The 24,468-nt window shown below is 48.0% G+C and overlaps 1 protein-coding gene across 1 annotated transcript in view; it reads left to right on the top strand.

Moving 5' to 3' along the window:
- The window catches only part of LOC139274985 (collagen alpha-6(IV) chain-like), a 401,423-nt gene that overhangs the window by 268,998 nt on the left and 107,957 nt on the right, over nucleotides 1-24,468 (top strand). Inside the window, exon 22 of the mRNA XM_070891802.1 lies at nucleotides 22,547-22,701. Within this exon, the coding sequence (XP_070747903.1) occupies nucleotides 22,547-22,701 (155 nt within the window). The remainder of the gene's footprint in view (nucleotides 1-22,546; nucleotides 22,702-24,468) is intronic.

Raw genomic sequence — 24,468 nt, forward strand, 5'->3', positions numbered from 1 at the left:
GTGCAGGGGTCCCCTGCGATCATCTCCCTCCAAAACAGATATACCGTTTTGGGTACTGTTGGGGGAGATGACTCATTAGGGGAAGGCAGCAGCAGCCAAGTTCATGGTACCATGGGTGGCTCTGCTGCACAGGAGGTAAGAAAAAATAGTGGGAGAGCTATAGTGGTAGGGGATTCGATTGTAAGGGGAATAGATAGTCATTTCTGCAGCCGCAATCGAGACTCCAGGATGGTATGTTGCCTCCCTGGTGCAAGGGTCAAGGATGTCTCGGAGTGGCTGCAGGGCATTTTGGAGGGGGAGGGTGAACAGCCAGTTGTTGTGGTGCATATAGGTACCAACGATATAGGTAAAAATCGGGATGAAGTCCTACAAGCTGAATTTAGGGAGCTAGGAGTTAAATTAAAAAGTAGGACCTCAAAAGTAGAAATCTCAGGATTGCTACCAGTGCCACGTGCTAGTCAGAGTAGAAATAGCAGGATAGTTAAGATGAATACGTGGCTCGAGGAATGGTGCAAGAGGGAGGGATTCAAATTCCTGGAACATTGGAACCGGTTCTGGGGGAGGTGGGACAAGTACAAACCGGACGGTCTGCATCTGGGCAGGACCGGAACCAATGTCCTAGGGAGAGTGTTTGCTAGTGCTGTTGGGGAGGGTTTAAACTAATATGGCACGGGGATGGGAATCGATGCAGGGAGACAGATGGAAGTAAAATGGGGGCAGAAGCAAAAGGTAGAAAAGAGATAAGGAACGTTGGAGGGCAGAGAAATCAAAGGCAAACATCAAAAAGAACCACATAACAACATAATTCTAATAGGGCAAAGAGTGTTTAAAAAAAACAAGCCTGAAGGCTCTGTGGCTCAATGCGAGGAGCATTCGTAATAAGGTGGGTGAATTAACTACGCAGATAGCTCTTATCGGATATGATATAATTGGGATTACGGAGACATGGCTCCAGGGTTACCAAGGCTGGGAACTCAACATCCAGGGGTATTCAATATTCAGGAAGGATAGACAGAAAGGAAAAGGAGGTGGGGTAGCGTTGCTGGTTAAAGAGGAGATTAACGCAATAGTAAGGAAGGAGATTAGCTTGGATGATGTGGAATCTGTATGGGTAGAGCTGCGGAACACCAAAGGGCAGAAAACACTAGTAGGAGTTGTGTACAGACCACCAAATAGTGGTAGTGAGGTTGGGGATGGCATCAAACAGGAAATTAGGGATGCGTGCAATAAAGGTACAGCAGTTATCATGGGTGACTTTAAAATACTTCGGGCTAATCAAACTGGTAGCAATACAGCGGAGGAGGATTTCCTGGAGTGTATAAGGGATGATTTTCTCGACCAATATGTCGAGGAACAACTAGAGAACAGGCTATCCTAGACTGGGTCTTGTGCAGTGAGAGGAGATTAATTGGCAATCTTGTTGTGCGATGCCCCTTGGGGGAAGAGTGACCATAATATTGTAGAATTCTTCATTAAGATGGAGAGTGACACAGTTAATTCCGAGACTAGGATCCTGAACTTAAATAAACATAGAAACATAGAAAATAGGTGCAGGAGTAGGCCATTCGGCCCTTCGAACCTGCACTGCCATTCAATGAGTTCATGGCTGAACATGCAACTTCAGTACCCCATTCCTGCTATCTCGCCATACCCCTTGATCCCCCTAGTAGTAAGGACTACATCTAACTCCTTTTTTGAATATATTTAGTGAATTGGCCTCAAAAACTTCTTTGGTAGAGAATTCCACAGGTTCACCACTCTCTGGGTGAAGAAGTTTCTCCTCATCTCGGTCCTAAATGGCTCAACCCTTATTCTTAGACTGTGACCCCTGGTTCTGGACTTCCCCGTCATTGGGAACATTCTTCCTGCATCTAACCTGTCTAAACCCATCAGAATTTTAAACGTTTCTATGAGATCCCCTCTCATTCTTTTGAACTCCAGTGAATACAAGCCCAGTTGATCCAGTCTTTCTTGATATGTCAGTCCCGCCATCCCGGGAATCAGTCTGGTGAACCTTCGCTGTACTCCCTCAATAGCAAGAATGTTCTTCCTCAAGTTAGGAGACCAAAACTGTACACAATACTCCAGGTGTGGACTTACCAAGGCCCTGTACAACTGTAGGAACACCTCCCTGCCCCTGTACTCAAATCCCTTCGCTATGAAGGCCAACATGCCATTTGCTTTCTTAACCGCCTGCTGTACCTGCATGCCAAACTTCAATGACTGATGTACCATGACACCCAGGTCTCGTTGCACCTCCCCTTTTCCTAACCCGTCACCATTCAGATAATAGTCTGTCTCTCTGTTTTTACCACCAAAGTGGATAACCTCACATTTATCCACATGATACTTCATCTGCCATGCATTTGCCCACTCACCTAACCTTTCCAAGTCACTCTGCAGTCTCATAGCATCCTCCTCGCAGCTCACACTGCCACCCAACTTAGTGTCATCCGCAAATTTGGAGATACTACATTTAATCCCCTCATCTAAATCATTAATGTACAATGTAAACAGCTGGGGCCCCAGCACAGAACCTTGCGGTACCCCACTATTCACTGCCTGCCATTCTGAAAAAATACCCATTTACTCCTACTCTTTGCTTCCTGTCTGCCAACCAGTTCTCAATCCACGTCAGCACACTACCCCCAATCCCATGTGCTTGAACTTTGCACATTAATCTCTTGTGCAAAGGGGTCACAGTCTAAGAATAAGGGTTGAGCCATTTAGGACTGAGATGAGGAGAAACTTCTTCACCCAGAGAGTGGTGAACCTGTGGAATTCTCTACCACAGAAAGTTGTTGAGGCCAATTCACTAAATATATTCAAAAAAGGAGTTAGATGTAGTCCTTACTACTAGGGGGATCAAGGGGTATGGCGAGATAGCAGGAATGGGGTACTGAAGTTGCATGTTCAGCCATGAACTCATTGAATGGCAGTGCAGGCTCGAAGGGCCGAATGGCCTACTCCTGCACCTATTTTCTATGTTTCTATGTTTATTTAAGTTCAGGATCCTAGTCTCGGAATTAACTGTGTCACTCTCCATCTTAATGAAGAATTCTACAAGTCCAAATACACCACATCAACTGGTTCTCCCTTGTCCACTCTACTGGAAACATCCTCAAAAAATTCGAGAAGATTTGTCAAGCATGATTTCCCTTTCACACATCCATGCTGACTTGGACCTATCATGTCACCTCTTTCCAAATGCGCTGTTATGACATCTTTATTAATTGATTCCGTCATTTTACCCACTACCGATGTCAGGCTGACCGGTCTATAATTCCCTGTTTTCTCTCTCCCTCCTTTTTTAAAAGTTGGGTCACATTGGCTACCCTCCACTCCAAAGGAACTGATCCAGAGTCTATGGAATGTTGGAAAATGACTGTCAATGCATCCGCTATTTCCTAAGGCCACCTCCTTAAGTACTCTGGGATGCAGACCATCAGGCCCTGGGGATTTATCGGCCTTCAATCCATCAATTTCCCCAACACAATTTCTCGACTAATAAGGATTTCCCTCAGTTCCTCATTCTTACTAGACCCCCTGATCCCTTTTATATCCAGAAGGTTGTTTGTGTCCTCCTTAGTGAATACCGAAGCAAAGTACTTGTTCAATTGGTCTGCCATTTCTTTGTTCCCTGTTATGACTTCCCCTGATTCTGACTGCAGGGGACCTACGTTTGTCTTTACTAACCTTTTCCTCTTTACATATCTATAGAAGCTTTTGCAGTCCGTTTTAATGTTCCCTGCAAGCTTCCTCTCGTACTCTATTATCCCTGCCCTAATCAAACCCTTTGTCCTCCTCTGCTGAGTTCTAAATTTCTCCCAGTCCCCGGGTTCGTTGCTATTTCTGGCCAATTTGTATGCCACTTCCTTGGCTTTAATACTATCCCTGATTTCCCTTGATAGCCACGGTTGAGCCACCTTCCCTTTTTTATTTTTACGCCAGACAGGAATGTACAATTGTTGTAGTTCATCCATGAGGTCTCTAAATGTCTGCCATTGCCCATCCACTGTTAGCCCCTTAAGTATCATTCGCCAATCTATCCAAGCCAATTCACGCCTCATACCTTCAAAGTTACCCTTCTTTAAGTTCTGGACCATGGTCTCTGAATTAACTGTTTCATTCTCCATCTTAATGTAGAATTCCACCATATTATGGTCACACTTCCCCAAGGGGCCTCGCACAACGAGATTGCTAATTAATCCTCTCTCATTACACAACACCCAGTCTAAGATGGCTGCCCCCCCCTAGTTGGTTCCTTGACATATTGGTCTAGAAGACCATCCCTTATGCACTCCAGGAAATCCTCCTCCACCTTATTGCATGACTATGTGCATATTAAAGTCACCCATGATAACTGCTGCACCTTTATTGCATGCACCCCTAATTTCTTGTTTGATGCCCTCCCCAACATCACTACTACTGTTTGGAGGTCTGTACACAACTCCCACTAACGTTTTTTGCCCTTTGGTGTTCTGCAGCTCTACCCATATAGATTCCATATCATCCAAGCTAACATCTTTCCTAACTATTGCATTAATCTTCTCTTTAACCAGCAATGCTACCCCACTTCCTTTTCCTTTTATTCTATCCTTCCTGAATGTTGAATACCCTTGGATGTTGAGTTCCCAGCCCTGATCATCCTGGAGCCACGTCTCTGTAATCCCAATCACATCATATCTGTTAACATCTATTTGCACAGTTAATTCATCCACCTTATTACGGATACTCCTTGCATTAAGACACAAAGCCTTCAGGCTATTTTTTTAACACCCTTTGTCCTTTTAGAATTATGATGCAGTGTGGCCCTTTTTGTTTCTTGCCTTTGTTTACTCGGCCTTCCACTATTGCTTTTTACCTTTCTACCATCTGTTTCTGACTCCATAATACGTCGCCCTGTCTCGCTGCATAGGTTCCCATCCTCCTGCCATATTAGTTTAAACACTCCCGAACTGCATTAGCAAATGTTACCCCAAGGACATCAGTTCCAGTCCTGCCCAGGTGCAGACCGTCCCTTTTGTACAGGTCCCACTTCCCCCAGAACTGGTTCCAATGTCCCAGAAATTTGAATCCCTCCCTCTTGCACCACTGCTCAAGCCATGTATTTATTCTAACTAACCTGCTCCCTGTACTCTGATTAGCACGTGGCACTGGTAGCAATCCAGAGATTATTACCTTTGAGGTCCTACTTTTTAATTTAACTCCTAGCTCCCTAAATTCAGAAAGGTAACTTCGATGGTATGAGACGTGAATTGGCCAGGGTAACTGGCAAATGATACTTAAAGGGTTGACGGTGGATAGGCAATGGCAGACATTTAAAGATCACATGGATGAACTTCAACAATTGTACATCCCTGTCTAGCGTAAAAATAAAACTGGGAAGGTGGCTCAACTGTGGCTAACAAGGGAAATTAGTGACAAGGAAGAGACATATAAATTTGCCAGAAAAAGCGGCAAACCTGAGGACTGGGAGAAATTTAGAATTCACCAGAGGAGGACAAAGGGTTTAATTCGGAGAGGGAAAATAGAGTATGAGAATAAGCTTGCAAGGAACATAAAAACTGACTGCAAAAGCTTCTATAGATATGTGAAGAGAAAACGATGAGTGAAGATAAATGTAGTTCCCTTGCAGTCAGAATCAGGTGAATTTATAATGGGGAACAAAGAAATCACAGACCAATTGAACAAATACTTTGGTTCTGTCTTCACTAAGGAAGACACAAATAACCTTCCGGAAATACTAAGGGACCGAGGATTTAGCGAGAAGGAGGAACTGAAGGAAATCCTTATTAGTCAGGAAATTGTGTTAGGGAAATTGATGGGATTGAAGGCCAATAAATCGGCAGGGCCTAATAGTCTGCATCTCAGAGTACTTAAGGAAATGGCCCGAGAAATATTGGACATATTGGTGTCATTTTCCAACATTCTATAGTCTCTGGATCAGTTCTTATGGATTGGAGGTAGCTAATGTAATCCCACTTTTTAAAAAAGGAGGGAGAGAGAAAATGGAATTATAGACCAGTTCGCCTGACATCGGTAGTGGGGAAAATGTTGGAATCAATTATTAAAGATGTAATAGCAGCGCATTTGCAAAGCAGTGACCGGATCGGTCCAAGTCAGCATGGATTTATGAAAGGGAAATCATGCTTGACAAATCTTCTAGAAATTTTTGAGAATGTAATTAGTAGAGTGGACAAGAGAGAACCAGTGGATGTGGTGTATTTGGACTTTCAAAAGACTTTTGACAAGGTCCCACACAAGAGATTAGTGTGAAAAATTAAAGCACATGGTATTGGGGGTAATGTATTTACATGGATAGAGAACTGGTTGGCAGACAGGAAGCAAAGAGTAAGAATAAACGGGTCCTTTTCAGAATGGCAGGCAGTGACTAGTGGAATACCGCAAGGTTCAGTGCTGGGACCCCAGCTATTTACAATATACATTGATGATTTGGACGAAGGAATTGAATGTAATATCTCCAAGTTTGCAGATGACGCTAAGCTGGGTGGCAGTGTGAGCTGTGAGGAGGATGCTAAGAGGCTGCAGGGTGACTTTGACAGGTTAGGTGAGTGGGCAAATGCATGGCAGATGCAGTATAATGTAGATAAATGTGAGGTTATCCACTTTCGGGGCAAAAACAGGGAGGCACAATATTATCTGTATTGTGTTCCTAACACAGATGAGGCTGCACACAGGGAGGTTAAAGTAACATTGACCTCAGTCTTTATTAAGACACTCCAGAGTGAGGAATAGGCCTCAGGGGCCGGCTTATATACAGTCTTCCCAAGGGATGCTGGGATCCCTTGGGATTTCAGGGGATGCACTCCCTGGTGGTGGAACATGGGAGTGCATGCTTTACAGATACACAACATCACTCACCCGCCAAAGTCAAAATGAAAACTATTCACAAGGTGAGGCGGTCGGGAGCCTTTCTTTCCCTGGTGGACCGCCTAGGTACAAATGTCTGTTCTGGTGTTTTGGCTGTGCCCTCGCTGGGCTGGTGTGTTGTTAGATCTACAGGGCTGCTGGGTGAGCCTGGCCTTGCTGGGCTGTTGGGCGTGATGGGTTCGATTTCCTGGTCCAGGGTGGTGTCGTTGATCCTTTGGTTGTGTGTTGTGTGCTCGAAAAAAGTGGTGTCTGCTGTGGGTTGTTCAGGGCAGTCTGTGAACCGCAGCCTCGTTTGGTCCAGGTGCTTTCTGCAAATTTGTCCATTGTCTAATTTGACTACAAACACCCTACTCTCTTCTTCAGCTATCACCGTGCCCGCGATCCACTTGGGACCATGTCCATAGTTTAGCACATACACAGGGTCATTCAGATCAATTTCCCGTGACACAGTGACGCGACCATCATTTACATTTTGTTGCTGACGCCTGCTCTCTACCTGATCATGCAGGTTGGGGTGAACCAGCGAGAGTCTGATTTTAAGTGTCCTTTTCATGAGTAGCTCAGCCAGGGGCACCCCTGTGAGCGAGTGGGGTCTCGTGCGGTAGCTGAGCAGTACTCGGACAGGCGGGTTTGGAGTGAGCCTTCTGTGACTCGTTTAAGGCTCTGTTTGATTGTTTGTACTGCCCGCTCCGCCTGTCCATTGGAGGCTGGTTTAAACGGGGCCGAGGTGACATGTTTGATCCAGTTGCGGGTCATGAATTCTTTAAATTTAGCACTGGTGAAACATGGCCCGTTGTCACTGGCCAGTATGTCAGGCAGGCCATGGGTGGCAAACATGGCCCTCAGGCTTTCAATGGTGGCGGTGGCAGTGCTTCTCGACATTATTTCACATTCAATCCATTTTGAAAAAGCATCCACCACCACCAGGAACATTTTACCGGGAAACGGGCCCGCATAGTTGACATGAATCCTTGACCATGGTCTGGAGGGCCAGGACCACAAACTTAGTGGTGCCTCTCTGGGCACGTTGCTCAACTGAGCACACACGCTGCATTGTCGTACACAGGACTCTAAGTCAGAGTCGATACCGGGCCACCACACGTGGGATCTGGCTATCACTTTCATCATTACTATACCCGGGTGTGTGCTGTGGAGATCCGGGATGAACGTGTCTCTGCCCTTTTTGGGTAGCACTACGCGGTTACCCTACAATAGGCAGTCTGCCTAATGGACAGCTTGTTCTTTTGCCGCTGGAACGGCTTGATTTGCTCTTGCATTTCAACGGGGATGCTGGCCCAGCTCCCATGCAGTACAGTTTTTTGCTAGGGACAGCAGAGGATCTTGGCTGGTCCAAGTCCTAATCTGGCGGGCCGTGACAGGTGATTTATCATTTTCAAATGCTTCCATGACCATCAACAAGTCTGCGGACTGCACCACCATCAACAAGTTTGCAGGCTGCGCCATTTCCACCCCCGTAGTGGGCAATGGTAGCCAACTGAGAGCATCTGCACAGTTCTTGGTGCCTGGCCTGTGGCGGATGGTATAGTTATACGCTGATAGCGCGAGTGCCCACCTTTGTATGCGGGCTGAGGCATTAGTATTTATCCCCTTGTTTTCAGCGAACAGGGATATGAGAGGCTTGTGATCGGTTTCCAGTTCAAATTTGAGACCAAACAGGTACTGATGCATTTTCTTTACCCCGAACACACACGTTAATGCCGCTTTCTCAATCATGTTGTAGGCCCTCTCGGCCTTAGACAAGCTCCTGGAGGCATAAGCGACAGGTTGCATCTTCCCCGCAACGTTAGCTTGTCGTAATACACACCCGTATCTATACGACGACGCATCACATGCTAGCACAAGTCTTTTACATGGGTTATACAATGCAAGCAGCTTGTTGGAGCATAAAATGTTTCTGGCTTTCTCAAAAGCAATTACTTGTTTTTTTTCCCCATACCCAGTTCTCACCTTTACACAATAACACATGTAGGGGCTCTAAGAGGGTGCTTAACTCCGATAGGAAGTTACCAAAATAGTTGAGGAATCCCAGGAACGACCGCAGCTCCGTGACGTTCTGTGGCCTGGGCGCGTTTCTGATAGCCTCTGTCTTGGCGTTTGTGGGCCGACTGCCATCCACTGCGATCTTTCTCCCCAAAAACTCCACTTCTGTTGCCATGAAGACGCATTTCGACCTCTTCAGCTGCAGCCCTACGTGATCCAGTCGCTGGAGGACCTCCTCCAGGTTTTGTAGGTGCTCGACGGTGTCCCGACCCGTGACCTGAAAAACCAGTGTGCGTGGTACCAACTTGAGTAGGGTCTCCATGTTTCTCTGGAAGATCGCTGCAGGCGACCGAATTCCAAACGGGCATCTGTTGTAGATTAACAGTCCCTTGTGCGTGTTGATGCAGGTGAAGCCCTTCGAAGACTCCTCCAGCTCCTGCGTCATGTAGGCCGAAGTCAGGTCAAGCTTGGTGAATGTCTTGCCTTCTGCCAGCGTCGCAAATAGATCATCTGCCTTAGGTAGCGGGTATTGATCCTGTAGCGAGAAATGATTAATAGTTCATTTATAATCGCCGCAAATCCTGACTGTGCCATCACTTTTGAGTACTGGAACAATCGGGCTGGCCCACTCGCAGAATTCCACTGGGGAGATGATGCCCTCGCATTGCAGCCTGTCCAGCTCGATTTCCACTCTCTCCCTCATCATGTGAGGTACCGCTCGCGCCTTGTGGTGAATGGGTCATGCCTCTGGGACCAAGTGGATCCGCACCTTCGCCCCAGAAAAGTTTCCAATGCCTGGCTCAAAAAGGGAAGGAAATTTGTGAAGAACCTGGTTACATGAGGCCTCATCGACATGTGATAACGCTCGGATGTCATCCCAGTTCCAGCGGATTTTGCCCAGCCAGCTCCTTCCAAGCAGTGTGGGGCCATCGCCTGGGACAATCCAGAGTGGCAGTTCGTGCACCGTGCCCTCGTAGGTGACCTTGACCATAGCGCTGCCCAGGACAGTGATAAGCTCTTTGTGTACGTTCTCAGTTTCGTGTGGATGGGGCTCAGGGCTGGTCTGAGTGCCTTGTTGCACCACAGTCTCTCAAAAATCTTATTACTCATGATGGATTGGCTAGCGCCAGTGTCCAGTTCCATGGCTACGGGTAAGCCATTCAATTTTACATTTAGCATTATAGGTGGACATTTCGTCGAAAATGTGTGCACCCCGTTAACTTCAGCATCTGCCTCCTCTCTCTGAGGCTCGAAATTGCTTTGATCCACCATGGACCGATCTTCCTCTGCCACATGGTGGTTAGCAGCTTTTGCAGAGCTTGCAGCTCGTTTGCAAGCTCGTTGGAGGTGCCCCATTGTTCCACAGCTCTTGCAAACATACCCTTTGAAGCGGCATGAATAGGCTGAATGGAAGCCTCCACAACGCCAACAAGGTGTGAATTGCCTTGCATTCATTCTTTGTTGTGGATTCTGAGTCGTCTGGGTTACCTGAGGCCTGCTGGCAGTTGCAGACTCGTGGGTTCTGCCCTGTACATTTCTGCTCGCAAACGCAGTTCCTGTTAATTTATTAACATTGTTAGCACTTGTGTGCTGAGAGATTTGTTTAGTGTTATCACTGATGAATATAAACGCCTGTGCTATTGCAATGGCCTTACTGAGGGTCAGTGTCTCTACAGTCAAAAGTTTTTGTAGGATGGTCTCGTGGCCGATGCCCAATACAAAAAAGTCTCTGAGCATTTGCTCCAGGTAACCATCAAACTCACATTGTCCTGCAAGTCGCCTTAGCTCGGCGACATAGCTCGCCACATCCTGACCTTCAGATCGCTGGCACGTGTAGAACCGATACCTCGCCATCAGCACGCTCTCCCTCGGGTTAAGATGCTCCCGAACCAGTGTACACAGCTCCTCGTATGACTTATCTGTGGGTTTCAATGGAGCCAGAAGATTCTTCATGAGGCTGTAGGTCGGTGCCCCGCAGACCATGAGGAGGACCGCTCTTCTTTTTGCAGCGCTTCCTTCTCTGTCCAGCTCGCTGGCTACAAAGTACTGGTCTAGCCGTTCAACATAGGCTTCCCAGTCCTCACCCTCCGAGAACTTCTCCAGGATGCCCACAGTTTGCTGCATCTTTGCATTGGATTCGTATACTCGTCGCCAGTTATTGGGTTCCTAACACAGATGAGACTGCACACAGGGAGGTTAAAGTAATAGTGACCTTAGTCTTTATTCAGACACTCCAGAGTGAGGAACAGGCCTTAGGGGCCAGCTTATATAGAGTGCTCCCAAGGGATGCTGGGATCCCTTGAGACTTCAGGGGATGCACTCCCTTGTGGCGGAACATGGGAGTGCATGCTTTACAGATACACAACAATCTGAATGGTGATAGATTAGGAAAAGGGGAGGTGCAACGAGACCTGGGTGTCATGGCACATCAGTCATTGAAAGTTGGCTTGCAGGTACAGAAGGCGGTGAAGAAGGCAAATGGCATGTTGGCTTTCATAGCGAGAGGATTTGAGTATAGGAGCAGGGAGATCTTACTGCAGTTGTACAGGGCCTTGGTGAGGCCACACCTTGAGTATTGTGTACAGTTTTGGTCTCCTAATCTGAGGAAGGACATTCTTGCTATTGAGGGAATGCAGCGAAGGTTCACCAGACTGATTCCCGGGATGGCAGGACTGACATATGAAGAAAGACTGGATCGACTAGGCTTATATTCACTGGAATTTAGGGGATCTCATAGAAACATAAAATTCTGACGGGATTGGACAAGTTAGATGCAGGAAGAATGTTCCCAATATTGGGGAAGTCCAGAACCAGGGGATCACGGTCTAAGGATAAGGGATAAGCCATTTAGGACCGAGATGAGGAGAAACTTCTTCACTCAGAGAATTGTGAACCTGCGGAATTCTCTACCACAGAAAGTTGTTGAAGCCAGTTCGTTAGATATATTCAAAAGGGAGTTAGATGTGACCCTTATGGCTAAAGGGATCCAGGGATATGGCGAGAAAGCAGGAATGGGGTACTGAAGTTGCATGATCATATTGAATGGTGGTGCAGGCTCGAAGGGCTGAATGGCCTACTCCTGCACCTATTTTCTATGTTTCTATGTTTCTCACGAGAAATGGGAACGCTGTCCGGGCACATGAGGGAGGGAATGTCGCAGGCAGCTGATACATTGTCAGTGGACATGAGCGCGGGAATGTTGCAGGTAGTTGAGGCCCTGTTAATGAACATGTAGGAGGGAATGTTGCAGGTAGTTGAGGCCCTGTTGATGAACATGTAGGAGGGAATGTTGCAGGTAGTTGAGGCCCTGTTGATGAACATGTAGGAGGGAATGTTGCAGGTAGTTGAGGCCCTGTTGATGAACATGTAGGAGGGAATGTTGCAGGTAGTTGAGGCACTGTTGATGAACATGTAGGAGGGAATGTTGCAGGTAGTTGAGGCACTGTTGATGAACATGTGGGAGGGAATGTTGCAGGTAGTTGAGGCCCTGTTGATGAACATGTGGGAGGGAATGTTGCAGGTAGTTGAGGCCCTGTTGATGAACATGTAGGAGGGAATATTGCAGGTAGTTGAGGCCCTGTTGATGAACATGTAGGAGGGAATGTTGCAGGTAGTTGAGGCACTGTTGATGAACATGTGGGAGGGAATGTTGCAGGTAGTTGAGGCACTGTTGATGAACATGTGGGAGGGAATGTTGCAGGTAGTTGAGGCACTGTTGATGAACATGTGGGAGGGAATGTTGCAGGTAGTTGAGGCCCTGTTGATGAACATGTGGGAGGGAATGTTGCAGGTAGTTGAGGCACTGTTGATGAACATGTGGGAGGGAATGTTGCAGGTAGTTGAGGCACTGTTGATGAACATGTGGGAGGGAATGTTGCAGGTAGTTGAGGCCCTGTTGATGAACATGTGGGAGGGAATGTTGCAGGTAGTTGAGGCCCTGTTGATGAACATGTAGGAGGGAATGTTGCAGGTAGTTGAGGCACTGTTGATGAACATGTGGGAGGGAATGTTGCAGGTAGTTGAGGCCCTGTTGATGAACATGTAGGAGGGAATGTTGCAGGTAGTTGAGGCACTGTTGATGAACATGTGGGAGGGAATGTTGCAGGTAGTTGAGGCACTGTTGATGAACATGTGGGAGGGAATGTTGCAGGTAGTTGAGGCCCTGTTGATGAACATGTGGGAGGGAATGTTGCAGGTAGTTGAGGCCCTGTTGATGAACATGTAGGAGGGAATGTTGCAGGTAGTTGAGGCACTGTTGATGAACATGTGGGAGGGAATGTTGCAGGTAGTTGAGGCCCTGTTGATGAACATGTGGGAGGGAATGTTGCAGGTAGTTGAGGCCCTGTTGATGAACATGTGGGAGGGAATGTTGCAGGTAGTTGAGGCCCTGTTGATGAACATGTAGGAGGGAATGTTGCAGATAGTTGAGGCACTGTTGATGAACATGTGGGAGGGAATGTTGCAGGTAGTTGAGGCCCTGTTGATGAACATGTAGGAGGGAATGTTGCAGGTAGTTGAGGCAATGTTGATGAACATGTGGGAGGGAATGTTGCAGGTAGTTGAGGCAATGTTGATGAACATGTGGGAGGGAATGTTGCAGGTAGTTGAGGCACTGTTGATGAACATGTGGGAGGGAATGTTGCAGGTAGTTGAGGCACTGTTGATGAACATGTGGGAGGGAATGTTGCAGGTAGTTGAGACACTGCCAGGGCACATGAGGGAGGGAATGTCGGAGTTAGCTGCTGCAATAAGGGAACACGCCTAGATCCCGCGGCCATTGACAGAATCAACTGTCACTCCAACTCCAATCCCCAGACCAGCCTCTGAAGAGGTCCAAACCGGGCCTTCCACATTACTGCCTGCCCACGCCCCCATCAAAAAGAGCACATTACCAGAGATGCTCGAAAGAATAAGATTGGTACCAACCCGAAAAACGCTGTGCCACCGTGTCCGGTCAGGGATGGAGTCACCAACACCAAGCGCAGCGGGAGGTCTTAGAATAAGGTGGAGGAGAGATGGGTGCAGCCTTTCATTGTTGCTGCTGTTGTTATTATTGTTGTTGTTACTGTTGCAACTGTTCTCAATTTAAAGTTTTTTATAAGTTATGTAAATTTACAAGTTTAAAAGTTTGTAAGCGAGCTTAAAGTTTTTGACTGCTCTTAGAGTGTGTGAGTGATCTTAAAGTTTGTAAGTGGGATATAAGTGGCTTATATCCCACTTAAAATTCCAATTAAAATTTGAGCCCAAACAGATATTGATGCATTTTCTTTACCCGTAAACACATACCAACGCTTCTTTTTCGATCATACTATAGACCCTCTCGACCTTAGTCAGACTTCTGGATGCATAAACAACCGGTTGCAATTTCCCAAATTCATTAGCTTATTGCAATATACACCCGAACCCATACGATGTTCATTGGATATATTCAAGAGGAAGTTAGATATGGCCCTTACGGCTGGCTAAAGGGATCAAGGGGTATGGATAGAAAGCAGGAAAGGGGTACTGAAGGAATGATCAGCCATGATCTTATTGAATGGTGGTGCAGGCTCCTATTTTCTATGTTTCTAACACATGCTAGTACCAATTGCTTACATGGATGGTAGAACACAAGCAATTTGTTTGAACCTAACAACTTCCTAGCTTTCTCAAAGGCATTTTTTTGGCTTTTACCCAATACCCATTCATCTCCTTTGCGCAATAAAGAGTGCAGGGGTTCTAACAATGTGCTAAGACCCGGTAAGAAGTTACCAAAATAGTTCAGGAGTCCTAGAAACGACTGCAGCTCCGTCACGTTCTGTGGTCTTGGTGCATTCTTGATTGGCTCCGTCTTCGACTTGGGGGCTTGATGCCGTTCGCCGCGATTCTTCTCCCCAGGAACTCTACTTCGAGCGTTTTAGCCTGAGACCCATACGATTAAGCCGACTAAGCACCTCCTCCAGGTTCTGCAGGTGCTCGATGGTGTCCCAACCTGTAACCAAGAGGACGTCCTGGAAGACCACAGTGCGCGGGACCAACTTCAGCAAGCTTTCCATGTTCCTCGGGAATATCGCCGCGGCTGATCGAATCCAAAACGGGCATCTGTTGTAAATGAAGAGACCTTTGTGCGTGTTGATGCAGGTGAGGCTTTTCGTTGATTCCTCCAGCTACTGCGTCAAGTAGGCCGAGGTCAAGTCCAGCTTCATGAACGTTTTCCCTCTCACCAGCGTCGCTGCCTTCGATAGCGGGTATTAATCCTGCAGTGAGAAATGATTGATAGTTACTTTGTAATCACCACAGATTCTGACGGTGCCGTCTCCCTTGAGGACTGGAACAATCGGACTGGCCCACTCAATTGAATTCGATCGGCGAAATGATGCCTTCCCATTGCAACCTGTCCAGCTCGATCTCCACCCTCTCGCTCATCATGTATGGAACCGCTCTTGCCTTATGATGGATGGGTCGCACCCCCGGCATCATATGGATCTGCACTTTTGCTCCTTGGTACTTCCCGATGCCTGGTTCGAACAGCTAGGGGAACTTGATTAGGACCTGGGCACATGAAGTATTGTCGACAGACGAAAGCGCTCGGACGTCGTCCCAGTTCCAGCGTATCTTTCCCAGCCAGCTCCTGCCGTGCAGAGTGGGGCCTTTGCTCAGTACCACCCAGAGTGGTAACTCGTGCACCGCTCCATCGTAGGAGACCTTTACGGTAGCACTGCCGATTACGGGAATCAGTTCCTTTGTGTACATTCTCAGTTTAGTACAAATGGGAGTCAGGACTGGCCTTGAGGCCTTGCTGCACCACAATTTATCGAAAGTCTGTTTGCTCATTATGGACTGGCTTGCGCCCATGTCCAGCTCCATGGACACTGGGAGTCCATTTAATTCAACCTTCAGCATTATCGGGGGACACTTTGTGGTAAATGTATGCACCCCATATACCTCTGCCTCCTCGGCCTGAGGCTCTGGTTCATCATGATCCACCGTGGATCTGTCCTCCTCTGCAACCTGGTGGTTTGCAGGATTAGCAGGGTTTGCAGCTCGCCTGCATATACGTTGGAGGTGTCCCATTGTTCCACAGCCCTTACAAATGTATCCTTTGAAGCAGCATGAATGGAAACGATGATCACCCCCGCAGCGCCAACAATGTGTAATGGCCTTGTATTCACCACCCTTGATGGTGGACTCTGAGTCATCTGCGGACGTGCAGCTGCAGGCACGTAAGTCGTGCCCTGTACATTTCGATTCGAAAACAACGTTACTTTGTTCACAGTACTTGCAGCAGCACTCATGTACTGAGAAATTTGTTTGGTATTGTCACTGGTGGCGATAAACGCCTAGGCTCAAGGTTAGGGTCTCTACAGTCAAAAGTTTGTGAAGTATTACTTCATGGCCAAAGCCAAATACAAAGAAGTTCCTGAGCATATGCTCCAAGTGTCCTTCAAAATCGCAATGTCCTGCAAGGCGCCTTAGCTCGGCGACGTAGCTCGCCACTTCCTGGCCTTCAGACCTCTTGTACGTGTAGAACCGATACCTCGCCATCAGAACGCTTTCCTTCGGGTTTAGATGTTCCCGGACCAGTGTGCACAACTCATCGTATGACTTCTCTGTGGGTTTCGCTGGAGTGAGCAGATGTTTCATGAGGCCATACGTTGGTGCCCCGTAAACGGTGAGGAGGATTGCCCTTCGTTTGGCAACATTCGCTTCTTCTTCCAGCTCGTTGGCTATGAAGTATTGGTCGAATCGCTCCACAAAGGTTTCCCAATCATCTCCTTCCGAAAATTTCTCCAGGATGTCCACGATTCTCTGCATTGTTGCGGTGGGGTTTGTCATTTGTATCTCGTCGCCAGTTGTTATGTCTTGACTAAAGAGTCAGACTAGATACTGCAAGCTCAAAGTAAGGTATGACCGTAGTCCTTTATTACAGATCTCAGAGTGCCTCTCCAGCCTGTGAGGCCTCCTTATATACAGGTGCTCCCAAGGGATTGTGGGATCCCTTGGGACTCCAGGGGATAAACAATCTGGTGGTTAGGCATGGTATTTACAGCTTTACATACATAACACCCTTTGTCTCCCAGCAGCCAGCTCTGCCCTTCTGGCTGCTGCTGAAACATGGCAGATATAGCGTTCTCGTGTAGGATGAATGCATCATGGGTGCTTCCAGGGTATCTCGCATCAACTGACATGATGCAATGCATGTCGTCACATACGAGCTGCACATTCATGGAGTGGAAGCCTTTTCTGTTCCTGTACATCTCGGAATCCTACAAAGGTGCTCGGAAGGTGATGTGGGTACAATCAATGCAGCCCTGTACCTTTGGGAAGCCAGCAATCCTGGAGAAGCCCACAGCTCTGTGACACATTGCCATGGCGGTCATGGAGAACTTTATGTACTTGTTCCTCTAGGCATATAGTGCAGCAGTCACCTGCCGAATGCGGATATGTGTTGCATGTTGAGAAATGGTGCACACATCGCCAGTTGTGGCCTGGAATGATCCAGATGCATAAAATGAAAGTGCAGCTGTAACCTTTACTTCAACTGACAAAGCTTTTAGGGTGCAGGTCGCCTTTTACTAACTCTCAGATCTCGGTTACAACTTCTTTGCGGAAACGCAGCCATCTCACAGTCTGCATTACTCAGGTGCAGGTATGAACACCTGTCACGATATACCCGATGTGGGTGAGGCCTCCGGCCCATCACCCTATGTGCTCTGAGGTTCCTCATGCGATGACATCAAATCAATCATCTCCTCCACAGCACCATCATGCAGAAGGCTTGTACAAGGTATGGCATTGTCAATATTGCCCCCATAATTAAATAGTAGCTTTGCAAGAAGCTCAAAATAGCAGGACAAGGATTTAAAGCTTCTCTCCTCTCTCTCTCCCCAAGGTCGACTCCCTAGTATGGATCATACCCTGGTCTGTGCAAGCGCAATCGGCTTGTTTAGAACAGGAAGCTAGGCATTCAATGAGGTCATTTGGGGCAACGAAGTCTAATGCAATTCTTTCATTTTATATTTTTTATAAGTACCGCCCCACCACTGACCGAACGTCGGTTTCAGTTCGGCTTCCACCCCCAACCCCCCCGGGCTTCTTTTGAAGCCGAGCCCCGAGCTTCATTAAGCTTCATGATGCATATTCTTTGTCTTCTTGACTCCCTCCAAAACTTCGCAGAAAAACAGTGGCGCCTTTCTGCGCTGATTTTTTAATGTGCGTTGGTTTTTCTTAAGTGCCCAGAAGGTTTTTTTGCGAGTGCTCACATACGCCATCCGAGGAAAAATGTAAGCTGAAAAACTGGCGCAGACATCAGGTTATGACGCAAAAAAATACAAACCTAAAAAAATCGTAACTAACTGAGTTACACTGGCGCAGAAACTTTAGGGAAATTTGGATATTTTAACTTACGCCAAAAAAAGCGGCGCCTGCCAAAAAAAGGGGGCAGATGACTGGGAAAATTGAGCCCATAGTGTGTGTGTGAGCGTGTTTAGGTGTGTGTGTGAGCGTGTTTAGGTGTGTGTGAGAGTGTGTGTGGTGTGTGCAGGTGGGAGTGTGAGTGTGAGTCAGTGTGAGTGAGTGTGTGTGAGTGGGAGTGAGTATGTGAGTGTGCATCAGTGAGTGTGTGAATGTGTGTGTGAGTGTCTGTGTGTGAGTGTGTGGGTATGTGAGAATTTGTGTGAGTGTGAGAGTGCAGGTGTGTGAGAATGTGTGTGGGTGTGTGTGAGAATGTGTGTACGAGTGAGTGAGTGTCTGAGTGTGAGTGGGTGTGAGTGTGTGTGAGTGAGTGTGATTAAGTGTGTGTGTGAGTATGAGTGAGTGACTGTGTGAGTGTATATGTGATGTGGGTGAGTGAGTGAAAGTGTGATTGAGTGTGTGAGTGTGTGACTGAGTGTGAGTGTGTGTGATGTGAGTGAGTGCGAGTGTGCATGAGTGTGAGTGTGTGTGTGATGTGAGTGAGTGTGAGTGTGTGTGTGATGTGAGTGAGGGTGTGACTTTGTGTGTGCGTGAGTGAGTGTGAGAGTGTGTGTGTGAGTGCAAGCGAGTGAGTATGAATGAGTGTGAGTGAATGTGTGAGTGTGTGAGTACTTGTGAGTGTGACTTTGAGTGAGTGTGTTTGTGAGTGTGAGTGAGTGTGTGTGAGTGAGTGTGTGAGGTGTCTGCGTGCGAATGTGTGTGTGTGAGGGTGTGAGCGCGAGTGAGTGTGTGTACATGAGTGAATGAGTGTGTGTGTGTGTGGGTGTATATGTGTGAGTGTGAGCGTGTGTGTGTGAGTGTGTGTTGTGAGTGAATGTGTGAGTGAGTGAGTTTGTGTGTGTGTGTATGTGTGAGTGAGTCACCCCAACCTCTGTCGTCGATCTACAGTACACGGATTACGCCTGCGTCTGCGCACATACAGAGGCTGAAATCCAGGACATAGTCGACGTATTTACTGAGGAATACGAAAGCATGGGCCTTATGCTAAACATCTAACCAACCTGTCCTCACCGCACAGCACTGTCCCCCCAATCATCAAGATCCGTGGTGCGGCCCTAGACACCGTGGACCACTTCCCATATCTCGGGAGACTCCTATCAACAAGAGCAGGCAACGACGACGAGATCCAACACCGCCTCCAGTGCGTCAGTACAGCCTTCGGTTTTCTGAGGAAATGAGTGTTCGAAGACCAGGCCCTCAAATCTACTACCAAGCTCATGGTCTACAGGGCTGTAGTGATACCTGCCCTCCTTTATGGATCAGAGACACCTCAAGTCGTTGGAGAAATACCACCAAAGATGTCTCCACAAGACCCTACAAATCCCCTGGGAGGACAGGCGCACCAACATTAGCGTCCTCGACCAGGCCAACATCCCCAGCATTGAAGCACTGACCACACTTGATCAGCTCCGCTGGGCAGGCCACATTGTCCGCATGCCGGACACGAGACTCCAAAGCAAGCGCTCTACTTGGAACTCCTTCACGGCAAACGAGCCAAAGGTGGGCAGAGGAAACGTTTCAAGGACACCCTCAAAGCTTCCCTGATAAAGTGCAACATCCCCACCGACACCTGGGAGTCCCTGGCCAAAGACCTCCCTAAGTGGAGGAAGTGCATCCAGGAGGGCGCTGAGCACCTCGCGTCTCATCGCCGAGCGAATGCAGAAATCAAGTGCAGGCAACGGAAAGAGCGTGCGGCAAACTTGTCCCACCCACCCTTACCCTCACTGACTATCTGTCCCACCTGTGACAGGGATTGTGGTTCTCGTGTTGGACTGTTCAGCCACCTAAGGACTCATTTTAAGAGTGGAAGCACGTCTTCCTCAATTCCGAGGCATTGCCTATGATGATGATGAGTGAGTGTATGTGAATGTGTGAGTGAGTGTGTGAATGTGTGAGTGAGTGAGTATGAGTCTATTTGTAAGTGTGTGAATTAGTGTGTGAGTGTGTGTGAGTGTGCGAGTGAGTGAGTGTGTGAGTGTGTCCGTGTGAGTGAGTGTGTGTGCATGTGAGTGAGTGCATGTGAGTGAGTGCGTGTGAGTGAGTGTGTGAATGAGTGTGTAAGTGAGTATGTGTGGGTGTGCGAGTGAGTGTGTGTGAGTGAGTGTGTGAATGAGTGTGTAAGTGAGTATGTGTGGGTGAGTGAGTGAGTGAGTGTGGGTGTGGGTGTCTGAGTGTGAGTGTGAGAGTGAGTGTGTGTGAATGTATTTGTGAGTGAGTGAGTGAATGAGTGTGTAAGTGAGTATATGTGGGTGTGTAAATGAGTAATTGTGTGTGTGAATGTGTTTGTGAGTGAGTGAGTGAGTGTGAGTGAGTGAGTGCGTGAATGAGTGTGTAAGTGAGTATGTGTGGGTGTGTGAGTGTGTGAGTGAGTGTGTGTGGGTGTGGGTGTCTGAGTGTGAGTGTGAGTGAGTGTGTGTGTGTGTATTTGTGAGTGTGTGAGTGTGTGCAGGTGAGTGTGAGAGTGTGTGTGTGAGTGTGAGAGTGAGATGGTGTGTGTAAGTGAGTGTGTGAGTGAGTGTGTGTGTGTGTTTGTGACAGCAACAGCAAATTATTCTTCTCGACCAACTTCACCATCCCAAGCATTTGTTTTTAATTAGTACACTGCCGCTTCAAGTATCAAATTTCAGTAAAACCAGAAACCCACAAACATAAGATTAATCAGTTCCATATAACTGTACAGGCAATGACATTGTTGTTAGGCAAGGGCAGTTTTAAATAGCCAGATTCCCATTGCTGATGACCTGTTGATTCCTTGTGCTCCGGAGGGCAGGAATTGTGAGGATTGGATGCTGGGGCAGAACCCCGGTAGAGCTGAGGTGGTGGCGAAACTGGTCAGCATCGATACTGCGGACCACTCCTGCCCAAACCACTGTGTCACCAGATGAGCCTTGCCAGTCTCCAACCCATTCTCCATTTATTCACCCATCACTGTCCAGCTCTAGATGTCACTATCCTTGCAGATTTGCTCTGTTTCCCTGTCTCGCTCATCATTTGTTCTGCTTCCATAAGGTCTAAGCAGAAAATGAGGGTGTGACGCATAACAAGCAGAGAAAAAGGTCAATTTTTGTTGGGGCTAGGAGGAGCATTAAATTGTTTAAAAACTTCTTTATTTTTCTTTACTTTTTTGAGTGGTCTGTAGTGGCCCTTTAAAGACTGCTGGTGCTTACCAATGGAGGGGAGTGCATAGCAAACACTCCGCTGATTGGTATTTCAAAATATGAGTCTGACTGACATCATTGGACCGTGAATCACATAGACGAATGTTGCTCGTTGCCAACCTGCATTTATATAGCGCCTTCTCATAGTAAAACGTACCAAGGCGCTTCACAAATATGACACAGGGCCATATTAGGACACTTGACCAAAAGCTTGAACATAGAGGTAGATTTTAAGGAGTGTGGAGAGGGGGGTGGAGAGGCACAGAGGTTTAGGGAGGGAATTCCAGAGCTTAGGGCCCAGTCAGTTGAAGGAACAGCTACCATTGGTGGAGCAATTAAAATCAGGCATGTGCAAGAGGCCAGAATTGGAGGAGCGCAGAGATCTCGGACAGTTGTAGGGATTGGAGGAGATTACAGAGATGGAGAGGGGCGAGGCCATGGAGGGATCTGAACACAAGGATGGGAATTCTTAAATTAAAGTTGTCGGACCAGGAGCCAATGTAGGTCAGCGAGCACAGGGATGATGGGTGAATGGGACTTGGTGCGAGTTAGGACACGGGGCAGCAGAATTCTGATTGAGCTCAGTTTCAAGGTCCCAACCAAAATGGTGCCTGGGGGAAGGCGACTGGTAAGGACTGCGCTGCCTCCTCATTCCCACCAATGTGTTCATAGTAAACGCATTGGTGGGATTTTACGCATTGTTCTCGGAACAGAGTTTTGTGCGATGGCATTCAGAGGTCACTCCGCTTGATTTACACCCTGCAGCATTCTTCTGTCCTTTAAGCATCAATCACTGGGAAATCATATGGCCTACAGCGCGAGCCCGTTGATTGCTGTTCCCAAACTCTCAACAAGTGCTCTGGCAGCTCAGGGCTCTGCACCCTGAATCCCTTTTTATGGGAGCATCGTCCAAATTACAGTGAACTCCATGGAAGGTGCACTGAGGAGCACAACAGACATTTATGCACTGAAGCTGCGAAAACTCAACCTCAAGACCACAGCCTTTGCTCATGGATTTTCTTCCCTCTACCCCTCTGTAGGTGAAGCAGGTTATTGTGCTTGCATTGCGGAGGATGCGGCTCCTGCTGGTCCGCCAGGTCCTGTAGGAGTCCTGGGCTATCCTGGGAGATACGGCGTGACGGGTCAGTTGGGAGATGAAGGGGCGCCAGGGCCACTTGGAGCAACTGGGACTCCAGTAAGTATTGCAGCTTCTATCTTATCCACTGTGGTATTGCACATGGGGTAGGCATTGTGGGTGTAACGTTAGGTGACCCATTCATTTAAGTGTGACTCACCCTAACATTAGCCCACTACTGCTAATCTGCTGTCACTAATACTGTAGCTACAAGAGCGGGTCAGAGACTGGGTATTCTGCGCCGAGTATCTCACCTCCTGACTCCCCAAAGCCTTTCCACCATCCACTAGGCACGTCAGGAGTGTGATGGAATACTCTCCACTTGCCTGGATGAGTGCAGCTCCAACAACACTCAAGAAGCTCGACACCATCCAGGACAAAGTAGCCCACTTGATTGGCACCCCATCCACCACCTTAAATATTCACTCCCTCCACCACCGCGCACTGTGGCTGCAGTGTGTACCATCTACAAGATGCACTGCAATAACTTGCCAAGACCTCCACGACAGTGCCTCCCAAACCCACAACCTCTACCAACTAGAATGACAAGGGCAGCAGGCACATGGGAACACCACCACCTCCAAGTTCCCCTCTAAGCCTTACACCATCCTGACTGTTCCTTCATTGTCTCTGGGTCAGAATCCTGGAACTCCCTCCCTAACAGCACTGTGGGAGTACCTTCACTACACGGACTGCAAGAAGGCGGCTCACCACCACCTTCTCAAGGGCAATTAGGGATTGGCAATAAATGCCGGTCTTGCCAGCAACGCCCACATCCCAGGAATGAAGAAAAACAAATCTGCTATTTTAAACTTTCACCGCAATTCCTAATATTCACCGCCCGACACCGTGGGAAAGACAATTAAAGCTAAGTGCTTTTAAGAAAGGAGAAAGAATTTGCATTTATATAGTGCATTTCACACCAACCCAAAACTCTTCACAGCCAATGTTGAACAGTCACCATTGCTGTAATGACAGCCAATGTGCACACTGCAAGTTCTCAATGGGATGTTGGTTGAGGGAAATTGGTTCAGGACACTCCTGCTCTTCTTCGAAATGTTGGCGTGGGATTATTTGCATCCATCTTAGCGGGAAGACGGGGCCTCGCTTTAAGGTCTCATCCGAAAAACGGTACCTCCGACAGTGCAGTGCTCCCTCAGTACTGCCACTCCAATAGTGCAGCACTCCCTCAGTACGGCCCCTACGACAGTGCAGGACTTCCTCAGTACTGACCCTGCAACAGTGCAGCGTTCCCTCGGTACTGTCCCTCCGACAGTGCAGTGCTCCCTCAGTACTGCCCCTCCGACAGTGCAGTGCTCCCTCAGTACTGCCCCTTCAACAGTGCAGCGCTCCCTCAGTACTGCCCCTCCGACAGTGCAGCGCTCCCTTAGTACTGCCCCTCCGACAATGCAGTGCTCCTTCAGAACTGCCCCTCCGACAGTGCAGCGCTCCTTCAGTACTGCCTCTGATAGTGCAGCGTTCCCTCATTACTGCCCCTCTGACAGTGTGGCGCTCCCTTAGTTCTGCCCCTCCGACAGAATAGCACTCCCTCAATACTGACCCTCTGATAGTGCGGCATTTCCTCAGTACTGTCCCTCCGACAGTGCAGCGCACCCTTAGTACTTCCCCTCTGACAGTGAATGCTCCCTCAGCACTGCCCATCGAAGGTGCAGCATTCCCTCAGTACTGCCCCTGTGAAAGTGCAGCGCTCCCTCAGTACTGCACCCCCAAAAAGTGCAGCGCTCCTTCAGTACTGCACTGGAATGTCAGCCTAGAATTTTGTGCTCAAGTCTCTGGAGTGGGACTTTAATCCACAACCTTCTAACT

Source organism: Pristiophorus japonicus, chromosome 10 (genome assembly GCF_044704955.1).
Source record: "Pristiophorus japonicus isolate sPriJap1 chromosome 10, sPriJap1.hap1, whole genome shotgun sequence".
NCBI lineage: Eukaryota > Metazoa > Chordata > Chondrichthyes > Pristiophoridae > Pristiophorus > Pristiophorus japonicus.